Source organism: Heptranchias perlo, chromosome 21, assembly GCF_035084215.1.
Source record: "Heptranchias perlo isolate sHepPer1 chromosome 21, sHepPer1.hap1, whole genome shotgun sequence".
NCBI classification, from domain to species: domain Eukaryota; kingdom Metazoa; phylum Chordata; class Chondrichthyes; order Hexanchiformes; family Hexanchidae; genus Heptranchias; species Heptranchias perlo.
Window position 1 is genome coordinate 10,952,624 of NC_090345.1, and position 16,013 is coordinate 10,968,636.

The following is a 16,013-nucleotide window of genomic DNA, read 5'->3' on the forward strand; positions in this document are numbered from 1 at the left end:
TTCATGATTTCCTGACCATTAATTCTGACGCACCCCCAAGTTTCTGATATGCATTGCCATTGGGCAAGGCTTCCTGTTGGCAGAGTGTTCTTGTGAAGTTGCCCCTTATGCCACTTACCATTGCAAACTATATAGTTACAGGTACAGTTTTGTGATAAGGTTGATTATTCCTATCGAAATTGTAGCTAGCCAATCAAACCAAGCTAATAACATGCACACATGCAACATTACATAGAAATTACAGCGCACAAACTGGCCATTTGGCCCAACTGGTCTGTGCCGGCGTTTATGCTGCACACGAGCCTTCTCCCACCCTACTACATCTAACCCTTTCAGGAAGCCCTTCTATTGCTTTCTCCCTCATGTACTTATCTAGATTCCCCTTAAATGCATCTATGCTATTCATCTCAACTACTCCACGTGGTAGCAATCTCCACATTCTAACCACTCTCTGGGTAAAAACATTTCTCCCGAGTTCTTCATTGGATTTATTTATGACCCCCTATTTATGTCCCCCTAGTTCTGGTCTAACCCCACAAGTAGAAACATCTTCTCTACATCTACTCTATCAAACCCTTACATAATCTTAAATACCTCTATTAGGTCACCTTTCAGCCTTCTCTTTTCTAGAGATAAGATCCCCGGCCTGTTCAGGAGTTATCGCCGAGCGGCTCATCAGCATTCTGCTCACGGTCATATTCCTCCAGCTCTTTTATTTTAGGCTGGAGCCTCGGAAACCTAGTTCTGCTCTTTGAATTCTGCATCAGGGCAAACAGCTTTATTAAAGTTGAACATCCGGGATGACCTGATTTCAATGCAGTTAAAAGCATTTGACCTACCTGCCCATTCTGTCTGAGTTTGAGTTTCCTGGCGTTTCTCAGTCTAAATTTGTTAAGTAAATGTTTGGAATGAGAAGTCAGCAGCTTATTTCGGCAGCAATTTAAATTTGATTAATCACCTTTCACCCTGACATCTTGAACTTCACAAGTTTTGTTTCAGTATCATCTCATGGCTCTTTTAAATTGATAATTTACCATCTTAACATGCTGTGGCAGTTAACAGAGTTAGAAATATATGATAAAGCTTAGGAAGAGTTATTGGGAAATTTAGTTCAAGATTCACTGGCATTACTTTCAAATCTTGGATCTGAAGCATGATTTAGCTGCTAAGCTGGACTCTCTCTTTAAGAGCACGCCTTAGGTGTTCCATGTGAGGGAGTGGTCTACATCGGCCCTGAGGTCAATTAGAGGCTAATTAGTGTTAGCTGTTGGAAGTGTCTCCAGATTGACCGTTGCTCAGCTTATTGTTATCTTAGCCATGGCTCAGTGGGTAGTACTCTTACCTCTGATTTTTTTTTCCCGAGTCAGAAGGTTGTGGATTCAAATCCCACTCCCAAGACTTGAGTGCAAAACCAGGTGAGTGAGTGCAGAACCCTTTCCTCACTCACCGGACGAAGGAGGTAAGCTCCGAAAGCTTGTGATTTTCAAATAAAACTGTTGGACTATAACCTGGTGTTGTAAGATTCCTTACATTTGTCCACCCCAGTCCATCACCGGCATCTCCACATCATGGCAAAATCTAGGCTGACATTCCTAGTGCAGTACTGAGGGAGTGCTGCACTGTCAGATGTGCTGTCTTTTGGATGAGACATTAAACCCAGGGGCTGTCTGCCCTCTTAGGTGGATTTAAAAGATCCCATAGCACTTTTTCGAAGAAGAGCAGAGGAGTTCTCCCTGGTGCCTTGGCTAATATTTATCCCTCAACCAACACCACTTAAACAGATTACTTGATCATTATCACATTGCTGTTTGTGGGACCTTGCTGTGCGCAAATTGGCTGCCATGTTTCCTACATTACAACAGTGACTTCACTTCAAAAGTACTTCATGGTCTGTAAAGTGCTTTGGGACGTCCTGAGGTCGTGAAAGTTGCTATATAAATGCAAGTCTTTCTTTCATCCACCTCTCCACCTTATCTCAAAGGCATAAAAATAGCAGTAAATAACTGACTTTCATTCGCTCTTTATATATTTTTTGGAGGGTTGTTCAGATGTGATTTATTGATGTTTTATATAAAATGTGACATTTGGACTATGATGGCTGCTCAAAAAACTTTTATCTAAAATATGGCCCTACATTTTGTTTGTTTTCTTGTACATTGGTTTTGGTGGAATCGTCAAATGTCAAGAAGTGCTTCTGACAGCAGCTGGTCCAATCATTTACTACTCTTTGAACACAGACTGGTGGTTTGCTAAGGCTTTGGGTTGTTACTCTCCTGGCATGGTTGTTACTCTCTGGGCAGTGTTGGCATTCTGCTGGCAGGGTTGGTACACTGCTGGCAGGGTGTTACTCTGCTGGCAGGATTGTTACTCTGCTGGCAGGATTGTTACTCTGCTGGCAGGGTTGGTACTCTCCTGGCAGGGTTGTTACTCTCCTGGCAAGGTTGGTACTCTCTGAGCAGGGTTGGTATTCTGCTGGCAGGATTGGTAATCCCCTGGCAGTGTTGATACTCTCCTGGCAGTGTTGCCATCTATTGCTAAGACCAAAATTGGACAGGGACAGGGTAGAGGTGGGATTATGGCTTGAAATTTGTTTTGCTATCGATGAAAAGTCACGGAAAACCTCAACATCCATAACAAATAATTAATGAACTAGACTTTTGTTGTCTGCCTTATATTTAAAAAAATTCTGGACACCTACTCAAAGACAGCACTGATTGGTCCAAAACCGGATGAGATGCAACCCTAACCACTGGTTGCTTCTCTGAATGTCTCCTCTTGGAGGGAATGACAACTATGGCTACAGTAGCAATAGTGGTTATATTATTGGACAGAATAATCCAGAGAACATGAGTTCAAATCCCACCATGGCAGTTTGAGAATTTGAATTCAGTTTTTAAAAAAATCTGGAAATAAAAAGCTGGTACCAGTAAAAGTGAAGCATGAAGCTGTTGGACTGTTGTAAAAACCTAACTGGTTCACTAACGTCCTTACCCAGTCTGGCCTTTATGTGATTCCAGTCCCACACCAGTGTGGTTGACTCTTAACTGCCCTCTGAAGTGCCCTAGGAAGTCACCTCAATTGTATTAGGGCAACTAGGGATGGCCAATAAATGTTGGCCTTACCAGTGATGCTCACATTCTCAGAATGAATATATAAAAAAACTCTTTGTCTATAAAATGTTAATAGACCAGGAATATCGCTTGCTTAATGGGTTCAGTGAGAAAGAACATTTATGTGGGGCCTTATCATATCCTCAGGACATCCCAAAAGCACTTCACAATCAATGACAGAAAATGCTGGAAACACTCAGCAGGTCAGGCAGCATCTATGGGGAGAGAAACAGACTTAACGTTTCAGGTCTTCGGTCAGAAGGTCGTCAACCTGAAACGTTAACTCTGTTTCTCTCTCCACAGATGCTGCCTGACCTGCTGAGTATTTCCAGCATTTTCTGTTTTTATTTCAGATTTCCAGCATCCGCAGCATTTTGCTTTTGTCAAAATCAATGAGTTACTTGTGAAGTGCAGTCACTGTTGTTAAGTAGGAAAACCCTGTCCACTGTTTTAACACTTATAAGATAAGTCAATTAACACTCCCCCCCTCCCCCCACGTTACAATAACGGCTAAAGGAATGTTACACTTTAAGTAAGATAATATGACACATGTGGAGTAACAGAGAGGGGTGATGAGGGTAGTGCAGTTGATGTTGCGTATATGGACTTTCAAAAGGCGTTTGATAAAATACCACATAATTGACTTGTTAGCAAAATTGAAGCCTATAGAAGGGATTAAAGGGGCAATTGCTGCGTGGATACAAAATTGGCTAAGTGACAGAAAGCAGAGAGTAGTGGTGAACGGTTGTTTTTCAGACTGGAGGGAAGTGTGCAATGATGTCCCCCAGGGGTCGATGTTGGACCCACTGCTCTTTTTGATATATATTAATGACCTGGACTTGGGTACACAGGGCATAATTTCAAAGTTTGCAGATAATACAAAACTTTGAAGTGTAGTGAATAATGTGGAGGTTAGTAACAGATCTCAGGAGGATATAGACAGACTGGTGGAGTGGGCGAACACCTGGCAGATGATATTTAATGCAGAGAAGTGTGAAGTGATTAATTTTGGTAGGAAGGAAGAGGAGAGGCAATATAAACTAAATGGTACAATTTTAAAGGGGGTGCAGGAACAGAGAGACCTGGGGGTGTATATACATATCTCTTTGAAGTGGCAGGACAAGTTGAGAAGGCTGTTGAAAAGGCATATGGGATCCTGGGCTTTATTAATAGAGATATAGAGTACAAAAGCAAGGAAGTTATGTTAAACCTTAATAAAACACTGGTTAGGTCCCAACTGGAATAATGTATCCAATTCTGGGCACCACACATTAGAGAGGGTGCAGAGGAGATTTACCTGAATGGTACCAGGGATAAAAGACTTCAGTTACACGGAGAGACGAGAGAACGTGAGGTTGTTCTCCTTAGAGCAGAAGAGGTTAAGGGGAGATGTGGTAGAGGTGTTCAAAATCATGAATGGTTTTGATAGAGTAAATAAGGGGAAATTGTTTCCACTGGCAGAAGGGTCGGTAACCAGAGGACACAGATTTAAGGTAATTGGCCAATAGAACCAGAGGCGAAATGAGGAGTTGTTATGATCTGGAATGCACGGCCTGAAAGGGAGGTGGAAGCGGATTCAACAGTAACTTTCAAAAGGGAACTGGATAAATACTTGAAGTGGAAAAATTTGCAGGGCTATGGGGAAAGAGCAGGGGAGTGGGACTAATTGGATAGTGCTTTCAAAGAGCCGGCACAGGCACGATGAGCCGAAAGGCCTCCTTCTGTGCTGTAACATACTATGATTCCATGAATATCCCACACGGTAATTTTACTTTTTTCCCTTCCAATGTGTGAGCGGCAGTTCGATTTATTTGATCGACTACAACACAGCTTCGTTTCGTGAGGAGTATTTTTTTAGGGGTGCTCGCTGTGAAATTTTGGAGGGCAAGTAAGATCAGCAGGTTTTCTTACAATGAAACCGAGTTGCTGTTCGCAGTCTAGGACGCATGAGCAGTCAGCTGCTGGCACATGGAGGTATTGATTTTGAAGTAGAAGCAGTGGAGCATTGCGCAGTACGGTTGGAGCCAGCACTGCCAAATTCTGGACCAGCCATTTTCAGTCAGGTGACGCTGACTTTTGGTAACTCTCCCTAACTTTTGCTTGTCACCTTCCAATTGGCTGGTTGAGAATATTCATGCCTATTTCAACCTTGCTTCCTTCCTAAAAGTAAAAAAGAAAGAACTTGCATTTATATAGCGCCTTTCTCGACCCCAAGACGTCCCAAAGCGGTTTACAGCCAATGAAGTATTTTTGAAGTGTAATCACTTATTATCTAAATAATAGGTGGCATTCCCTATCAGTTTGTTAGAGAAAAATATGGTTATTGCTTAAGTATTCAATGATGCATTTAAGGGAATGTTAGATAAGTACATGAGGTAGAAAGGAATAGAAGGGTCTCCTGACAGGGTTAGATAAGGTAGGGAGGGAGGTGGCTCGTTTGGGGCATAAATGCTGACATTGACCAGTTGGGCCAAATGGCCTGTTTCTGTGCTGTAATTTTGATGTAATTTGATGCCATGTTGATTTTTTTTTTGTACAGCATATACACAAATGACTAGTTTTTGCTTATTTTACAATAGCTGCATTTCAATATGAATCTGGCCATTGTATTTTTATTTGACGTGTACAATGTTATATTTAGCACTGGGCAGGGTGCAAATGCATCGCAAAAGACTCCTTTAGATTTCACACTCTGAAATAGGAATCATTATGATGCACATAATGATTTCTCAGAATCCCTACGGTTCCAATGTGGCATTTTAAATTGCTTCCTCCATTCCCCATTCTCTCAGAACACAATCACAAAATCCGTATAAATTAGTGGCAAATTCGTGTCAGTCTTGTGGCCGCTGGGAACTCAATTCAGATTGGCCACACGTCTCGCTTGTGAGCCTCGATGGCATCTTCAACGAGAGGTGACCTTTATCCCATTCAAAGCCAGGTCTCAGGAGGGGTAACAGAAGAGAATTCAGACACACTGCACACACACATGCTAATTCATGCTGTGTTATCCCCTTCTGTTTTTCTGTAAAAATGAGTGAGCAATTTGTATGTGTCTCTCTGACACTGTAAATGGCAAGTGAAGCAGGTAGGATTGTGCTGCTACTTTCTGAGAGCATGGGCATGTCATTCTATCAAGGGATCCAGAATCATTATAAAAAGCCTTTTCTTTTAGATATATACCAGACACATTTTATTGCCATGTTATAAATATACAAACACTTAGAATGTTAATCAGTGAAAGACGCCAAATGCAGCGTCTGATGAATTGTAACATTTTTTGCAATTTATTTTTCTCTCCTCCATTAGTCTCCCTCGTATCATTGAGAGGGCGGACAAGCAACTTGTCTTAGGTTTCTGTAACTGGCCACTAGAAGGCACACAAGAGTTGAGCACATCCAGGCTGACTTTCTGAGGGAGTGCTGCACTATCGGAAGTGCCGTCCTTCAGATGAGACATTAAACCAAGGCCCCGTCTGCCCCCTCAGGTGGATGTAAAAGATCCCATGGCACTATTTCAAAGAAAAGGAGGGGAGTTCTCCCCAGTGTCCTGCCCAATGTTTATCCCTCAACCTACATCACTAAAAACAGATTATCTGGTCATGATCACCTTGCTGCTTCTGGGACCTTGCTGTGCGCAAATTGATGCCGCGTTTCCTACATTACAACAGTGACTACAATTCATAAGTACTTCATTGACCGCAAAGCGCTTTGGGACGTACCGAGGTTGTGAAAGGCGCTATATAAATGCAAGTCTTTCTTTCTTTCTGAACCAATTCTCTCTCACTCTCCCCCCATGGGATCTCCAAATGACCCAGCCAAGGTCAGCGACTCACTGGGGATAATTTTAGCTTTGGGCGGTGGTGTACAACGGACGCTATTGAGTTAGCCTCCATTATACACCACACCCGATTTTCTTTTCTATTGAAGTCAATGGAAGAAAAAGTCAGGTGGGATGTAACTTGGGCGGCCAATTCAATCTCACCCATTATTCACCATCGCCCAAAGTTAAAATGACCCTCCTCCCTGTGTGGGGAACTTTGGGCACGAGCCAGTGATTTTCTACCCTGTAACCCAGTACATCAACAGGCTATGGTTTTACTTTAAAAGCTCTATTGATCTTAATATGATTATGGCTCACAGACTTACAAATGTATTGGATTGTAATAAAAGACATTATCATCTCAGCAGGGAGTTTTCAGGCAGCATAAATTCCTGGAACAGACTAGCCCGCCACGTGACCTGGTTGGTTACATTTACTGCGATGCAAATTTTTAGGATGTATTTGAAAAAAATCGAAGATAAAGATGACAAAATTGTAGCAGCAGGACAGATCAGCAATGCAACGATGCCATCGCGTCATCAACTCTGCCTTGGATTCTAAACATGGTAAAGTGACACAAGTTTAAAATGCCTGAGCCTTAAGTGAGACCAGAAGTAAAAAGTGTTTTTGTTCCCTGGAACAAGCTTTCGAGCCATATGCTGAGTATGGAGTCACCACGGTCCTTCAAAAGGGATATTGAAAAATTCCTGAGAGAAGAGCACGTTCCTAATTATGGGGGTGAATTGCTAGTTAGTTGACATTGTGATGAGCCATGGGCAATCGCGATCTCTCAGAGCTCGATTAATTGTCTTAGGGAGTCAGATAGGAACTTTCCTGAGTTCATCCTAAACCGGCTGCTATTTTTGTCTTTCCCAGCAGCCGTCATTGCTAGGGGGCGGGTGAATTAGCACTTTTGACATGATTCAGCAGGGTTTGTGGGCCTGGTAGCCTTTTCTCCCTTCTTTCCGTATGTTTGCATAGATTTATGGATATATGGAATAAAGTTCAAGGGGAGTAGTTGAGCTTGGATGGTTAGATAATTTGAAAAGGAGCTGGATATCCATCTGGTTGGGAATGGGACTGATTGTTTTAGGGATAAGTATAGACTAAAATGGCCAAGGGTGAGTAGTGGAGATGTGGCAATGGATTAATATTTGGAGTTTTTGCTTGATTGCCTTTGGTATCAGGGAGTATGGAAATTTCCCTCAGCACTCCTTAAAATGTGTTGTTTTACAATGAAAGAAGCTTTATTGCTGCAATGCCCAAGTCATGTGACAAATGTCTTCTCTCAATGATGCTTATGAAGGTCCTAAGTGCAATGAGTTTGTCAAGCCCCAATCCATTTCCTAGAGAGTGTGAATCAGCAGCACAAAACTGATATACATTAACAGTAAAATTGATAATCTTAATCAGAGAGGCCACAAGTAAAATTTGCGCCAGACAAGTGCCAGAAAATGACAATCTCCAACAAGAGAGTGTCTAACCACCTCCTCTTGACATTCACCGGCATTACCATCGCCGACCTCTCAACTTCAACAACCTGGGGGTCACCATTGACTAGCCACATAAATACAGTGCCTCCAAGAGTAAGCCAGAGGCTGGGTATTCTGCAGCGAGTGACTCACCTCCTGACTCCCCAAAGCCTTTCCACCATCTACAAGGCACAAGTCAGGAGTGTGATGGAATATTCTCCACTTGCCTGGATGAGTGCAGCTCCAACAACACTCAAGTAGCTCGACACCATCCAGGACAAAACAGCCCGCTTGATTGGCACCCCATCAACCACCCTAAACATTAACTCCCTTCACCACTGGCGCACAGTGGCTGCAGTGTGTACCATCCACAGGATGCACTGCAGCAACTCGCCAAGGCTTCTTCGACAGCACCTCCCAAACCCGCGACCTCTAAAACCTAGAAGGACAAGAGCAGCAGGTGCATGGCAACAACACCACCTGCACGTTCCCCTCCAAGTCACACACCATCCTGACATGGAAATATATCGCCGTCCCTTCATTGTCGCTGGGTCAAGATCCTGGAACTCCCTACCTAACAGCACCGTGGGCGTACCTTCACCAAATGTTCAAGAAGACGGCTCACCACCACCTTCTCAAGGGCATTTAGGGATGGCCTTGCCAGCGACGCCCCCATCCCATGAATGAATAAAAAAAAACAAGGATGACCGATGTGGGAAATGGAAGTGTCATGTTGTTACATTAAGGAACTCTTTCCTGAATTTGAGACGTACTGGGGGTAAAATTTCTGCTGTCGGTGAGTTTTAATGAGTACAAAACGTGATTTCCTTATTTTTACACACATTGCATGTTTTGGTAAAATGATTGATTGGAGGAATTTCACCTTCACTGTTATTTTTTCCACCCAGTCCTGTATCTGACCAGAGCTTACTGACCTGCTGTGTATTTCTGGCTTTCTCAGCGTGTTTTAATATTGTACAATTACTTACCTTCTTTGTGTAGACACTGGTTGCCCAAATGCGAAAAATGGTGGCAATTCTGGTCTATCAAAAATGCACCAAAATTGCATAAATGACAACAATTTTTTAAATATAATATACAGATAAGAAGCTGAAAACATTGAAAACGTGAAATAAAAACAGAAAATGCTGGAAATTCACAGCAGCTCCATCAGCATCTCAAACAAAGAAAAAGCCAAGAGTAATGTTTTGGGTATGGACCCTTCATGAATTCTGATCAAGGTTCACACTCGAAACATTGACCTGTCTTTTCTCTTTACAGAAGCCTTTTTTCTGGTTTTGTAATATTGTACGGGTTATTTACCTTCCTCGATATCTAGATAAACATCTTTCTGGAGGCTCCTCTTCTTCGCCATCCCTTTATAATTCCACATAACCTCGCATCGATAATAAGCACTATCGTTTTTTACCAAATCACTGATCAGTAAGGACAGGTTGGCCTGGAACGATGGATTCATCCTGACACGTGTCACGTATTGTTTTGCTGTTATGTTAAGTTGAGCACCATTAGTATAAACCAACGTCTCCTTCGGAAGGTACTTATACCAGCTGATGTTGATTATCTGGAATAAATTTTCATTGAAGCCACTCAGTTCACATGGGAGCAGGGCTGACCTTCCTTTCACACCTCTTGTTTCCATGATGCTATCTAACTTCAAACGACAGCCACCTACGTACGAAATGGGTAAAAACAGAACAGAATATCTTTAGTAAACCAAAATCTTTTGACCCTTTGCAATGTTTTTAGCTTTCAAGATCAGCACCCCTGCCATGTAATGTTGGCAAAGTGGCTTGCCAGAAATGAATGAGGCAATTTCTGGAGACTGATTTTTGCTGGCGGGAAGCCTCACCTGATGGTCGTGCGGATCAGGAAATGGCAGACATCCCGTGCAGCTCTAGAAACTTGACACCATCCGGGTCAAAGCAGTCTGCTTGACCGGCAGCCCATCCACCACCTTCTATACCCACTCCCTCCTCCACCGGAGCACCATGGCTGCAGTGTGTACTATCCACAGCAACTGCACTGCAGCAACTCGGCAAGGCTTAGGAACACAGGAACATAGGAACAGGAGTAGGCCATTCAGCCCCTCGTGCCTGCTCCGCCATTTGATAAGATCATGGCTGATCTGTAATCTAACTCCATATACCTGCCCTTGGCCCACATCCCTTAATACCTTTGGTTGCCAAAAAGCTATCTATCTCAGATTTAAATTTAGCAATTGAGCTAGTATCAATTGCCGTTTGCGGAAGAGAGTTCCAAACTTCTACAACCCTTTGCTTCTTCGACAGCACCTCCCAAACCCACAACCTCCATCACCTAGAAGGACAAGGGCAGCAAGAGCAAGGGAACACCATCACCTCCAGGTTCACCTCCCAAATCACACACCATCCTGATTTGGAAAAATATTGCTGTTCCTTCACCATCGCTGGGTCAAAATCGTGGACCTAACAGCATTGTTGGAGCACCTTCACGTCATGGACTGCAGCAGTTCAAGAAGAGGGCCAACCACCACCTTCTCAAGGGAAACTAGGGATGGGCAATAAATGCTGGCCTTGCCAGTGATGCACGTATCCCGAGAATGATTTTTTAAAAAATGTGTGCGACCAGCAGGTGAGGTTTTGAAGTGTAGTCACTGTTGTAATCTAGGAAACGCGGCAGCCAATTTGCACACAGCAAGGTCCTGCAAACAACAATGTGATAATGACCAGATAATGTATTTTATTGATGTTGGTTGAGGGATAAATATTGGCCAGGACACGCAGGACAACTCCTCTGCGCTTCTTTAAAATAGTGCTACGGGATCCTCCACCTGAGAGGGCAGATGGGGCCTCAGTTTAACATCTGAACCGAAAGATAGCACCTCCAACAGTGCAACATTCCCTCAGTACTGTACTGGAGCGTCAGACTAGATTTTGTGCTTAGATCCCTTGAATGGGACTTGAACCTACAACCTTTCACTCAGAGGTGAGAATGTGACCAACTGAGCCACAGCTGATACCTTGGCTATAAGAGAACATCATGGTGATTCTTCACAGGACCTGGAACTGTTACATGACTGAATCCAAAGTCTTGTTGGTATGAAGACTGGATACAAAGGTTTTATCTCCAAGGAGACCTGATGGTACTATCTGTTTATGTGTTGGTCTGAAGTCTACAAGGTTCCGGATTCAATGACCAGTCACAGTTAACATTTCCACTGGCACCTGGGTTGTCACCAATTTACCCAACAGAAGGGTTGGTTTTCAATTAATGCTTTGCTGTGGTTTATAATGGAAAATATGATAATAAATAATCAGCATATTGTTCCTTTAGCTCTCTGTCACAATTTTGTTTGTTTCTTTTTAACTAGCATTTCCACAGAAGTTTCCCTAAGCAAATATTGCCCCTACAATCTGATATTCTAATCTGCAGAGTTGTATGACATGAGGGTTAATAATTACCCCCAATTGAAGTAATCTGCTTATTGGATTAAACATAATATTATGCTATACTACCACACTCACTTTGGATTGATGGAATATTAAACTCAGACCAGAGCTTTGACAGGTAAAACTGTTAAGTACTTATGAACATGTGGAAAAGTGAACCATAAACAAATTCCGTAATATTAAAACCGCGTAATAGTTCAATGTAAATGAACAATGTCCACCATGGGTTAATTACTCTAATTAGTAATTTCTCCAGTAGTTCTGAGAATGTCTTTTAAAAATAACAGTCTGTAGATGAACGAATTCTGCTTGACATCATCTTCTCGTGCCTGTTGTGGTCTCGGTGTTGAATAGTGTCTGGAGCGTGATGCATGCAGCACAAACTTATACATAACGGAATTCCTCCTTCTGACTCAATCTTAGAATTTAGTATAAACTAAAGAACTGGAACAGAGGTCCAGTTCTTATTCTGTAAATTTCCTATGATGTTGGGATTTACACTTAATGAAATTACACCCCGAAGTTACAATGGGCAATAGAAGGTCACTTGGCTTCGAACAATGATGACTATCCTTCCAGATAGAAAATTGACAAAGTTAAAAAACAATCGATCAATAAAAATATACTCTGCAAATGTAGAATTCATAGGATCAAAGAATTTAACAGCACAGAAGAAGGCCATTCAGCCAATTATGCCAACTCTCTGAAAGAGTTACCACTTAATCCCATTCCCCTGCCTTTTTCACACACCCTTTTAAAATATTCTTTTTCAAATACTTATCCATTTGCCTTTTAAAAGTTACTATAGATTCTGCTTCCACCACTGTTTTCTGGTGGGGCATTCCATGCCCTAATGACCCTCTACATAAAAAAATTCTCACCATTCTTGTGTTCTTTTAGTGATTGTCTTAAATTTATGCACTCTACTTATTGATTCACTGACCAGTGGAAATAGTTTTGCCCCATTTGCTTAATGGAAACCCTTCATAATGCTAAATGCCTCTATCAGATCGCCTCTTAATCTTCGCTGTTCTAATGAAAAAAGCCCAAGTCCTAACTAAAGCAAACCTGACAAACCTCCACACACCACAATAGTAAATCATATTTCTTCCTGCTCAGCTCAAACTTTGGTCACAGGTTTCCAGTCTAAGGACTTTATTAGCTACATACTTCTAATAACTTATTGAAAATTTTGAAACTTAGGAACAAGCATTCCTTTGATCTCTCATTTGGAAACTATTGAGCTTTTAATTGAAAAGGCACAATCAAATACACATATCTGCTACACTCCCATTTCACTCTATAAATATGTAATGCTCTCCCATAATTGCATGCATGATGAGTTCTCAATATCACCGTGGCCATCTGGACGAGGTGCAAACAGATGCATCTCTACAAAGGGAAGGAAAAATCAAAGGGCAAGATAGCTCAGCTCGCGCTTTAATATGTCCTAGCAGCTGACTGAAAATTATCATTGAGAGGTCCTTTTGTTTAAATGCCTGCCCAACCGATCTGCAAACAATGTCATATCGTGAAGGGACCTATTAAGGGGCAAGAAGATCGTGTAAAATGGCAGTGTCATATCGTGAAGGGACCTATTAAGGGGACAAGAAGATCTTGTAAAATGGCAGGGGAGATTTCTTTGTTTGATTGGACTGCATTTTATAGATTGTTCCTCTGAAAAACAACAAGTTAGAAATGACTGAAGTGAATTGCTGAAGTATGAATGCTTAATATACCCATATACCCATATCAAATTTCTCGCTACATTATTTTAACAGAGACATTAACCCAGTTAAAATAGCAGGCTAACACTTCCATTAAAAAAGCAGAGAGAGGAATTTGATACAAGTGAATTAAATGTTTGTAGTATAACGCTGCCGGCAGTGATTTCTATCCTACTTGGATTAAAGGGGAAGGAAAGTCTCAGCAAGCACTTTTAGTTCAAAGTATTTCCACAACTTCTATGTAAAAAGTATCTATAATATATTAAACATGTACATACTCCCTGTCTACAAAGCCGAGCTTCCCGTTGTTATGTTTTTGTCACATTTTTGTCCCAACTTTATACCTTTATAAATTCCTATATTCGCATTTAGAATGGGAACCGAATGTATAATCTTGTCACACTGTAATTACAGCCTCCGCGGAGCTAGTGGTGGCACTCTATTGCCTCAGTTTTGCAACTCCCGGCTCTGTGGTCTGTACTGCAGAGAAACTCCTTTGCTCCAACCAATTCTGCTTCTCAAACTGCAATAAAAGCTGTGCTATTTAACTATAAATAATAATATAAAATCAAAGCATTACATAAAAATAAGGACAGAACGTATGACTTTAAAATGAGGACTGAGTTATATCTGCACCTTCTAGTCCGATTATTCCTTGCCATCTGGCCCCACTTCCCTTGAAGATTATGGGGAAGATTTTCAACTTGCCACCCAGGCGGAATACTGGCGTTGTGGATCGGCTGCCCGTTATTGTAACCTCTCAGATGAAGTCAATGGAAATGAAAATCAGGAGGTTTCTGTAACAGGCGGAAGATCCTCAGCACTAGTTTGAAAATCTACCCTCATAATTGGTCTTAACCCCCCCACATGTCATTCAACAGGATATTGACTAATTTAATTATAAAAATATTCCTGGCTTCATTCATGTTTATAGGGTTGTGTCTTCAGATTGGCATTTTCCATAAGGCCAGCACTCGGGAATGGCTTCCAGGCTAGTCCAAAACTCTGGCCATCATTAATGCAGGCAGTAGGTTTCCTTCCCTAAAGGGGATTAGTGAACCAGTTGGGTTTTGACAATAATCATAAATACCAGCTTTTTATTTTCAGACTTTTTTTTAAAAACTGAATTCAAATTCTCAAACTGCCATGGTGGGATTGTAAACTCACATTCCCTGGAATTATTAGTCCAGGCCTCTAGATTACTATTCCAGTAACATAACCATTACACCACCATATCTTTGAGGCTTTAAGCACCAGGAAGCTTCAGAAATTTCTGAGATGTACAAAACCCATTGGCGTCAAATTAGTTTACATTAAATTTTACTTTGGTATTGTATCAAGAGAAAAAAGAATCAATCTAAAATACCTCTTTTATCTGCCTCGGCCCTTTGGTCACATTATGTAAGCCTCCCTAACCTAGAACCATTGGACCATAGGTGTTTACAATATAGAATGAGGCCATTTGGCCCATCTCCTCATCGGTCTTCTCTTGCTTGTTCTTTGCTAAAGCAATCCAGAGCTAATTCCACTGCCTCACTCTTTGATGCTCCAGATGAAAAAAAAATTATTTCAACCCCCAACAAATCTTTCACCCTGATACCATGGACCTTGTCTCTTCCGTCAGGGTTCTCAGTAAAAAGGGGGAGTCAGACAAAAGCAGAATTTCATGAAGTGTCACGAGATCTACTCACCAAGTCCAGCAAGAATCAACAGTGACGAGAAAATCAAAAGGCATGTTTCTTCCATTGTACTTTACTTAATGATCCTTTCGCAGTTGTCAAGTTGGCAGCGGTAGTTCTTTATTTTGTTCTCTGTACAAGGCCAGTGAAGGCAATTTACTGATAAAAGCACTTTGACTAATTCAGTAGTAGGAGTTGAAGCCTTCAGCTGCTGTAAAAGTACGGTGGGTGGGGGTGTGGGAGGGAGGTGGGTGTGGGGGTTGGAGATTTCAGCTGCTACAGGAAACAGATGCTTTTTGAAAAGATTCTACCCATGGACTGAACCACTTCATCTGTATCACTTTGTGGTCTGCAACCATAACCATAACTTTACTGAGTTATGCCTAGATTTCCAAAGCCCTCAAGTGTTTTACATTTCTATCAGTTGTTTAAAAAAAACATACTATTTTATCCTTATTCTGTTACCCAATGCAAGTGACTCACACTGTTTTGACATACATTGGGTAGAATACAGCCCACAGGAACCATTTCAGCTGTTTCCTTCCCAATCAGTTTTTTAAAAATACAACAGGATCAACACCAGTGTGGTGACTGAGGGTGGGAGGGGAGAAAGATGAAAGTTCCTTGATGTATCTGCTGACCTTCTCCCCAAGCCAGCCCACACACAAGCAATTGTGGAAAACGTCGAGAAAATTGCATCCAAATCCCATCCATTAGTACATCTATTGGTTGCCATCTGTTAGGCAAACAACTC

General features: G+C 41.8%; 1 protein-coding gene across 1 annotated transcript in view; it reads right to left on the reverse strand.

Annotated features, from left to right (window-relative positions):
• Positions 1 to 15,365, reverse strand: part of LOC137340281 (Fc receptor-like protein 5) — a 33,827-nt gene extending 18,462 nt beyond the window's left edge. The window contains exons 1-2 of the mRNA XM_068002700.1: positions 15,272 to 15,365; positions 9,728 to 10,093 (exon numbers count right to left, since the gene is read on the reverse strand). Coding sequence (XP_067858801.1) covers positions 9,728 to 10,093; positions 15,272 to 15,326 — 421 coding nt within the window. The 5' untranslated portion in view covers positions 15,327 to 15,365. The remainder of the gene's footprint in view (positions 1 to 9,727; positions 10,094 to 15,271) is intronic.
• Between the last annotated feature and the right edge of the window lie 648 nt (positions 15,366 to 16,013).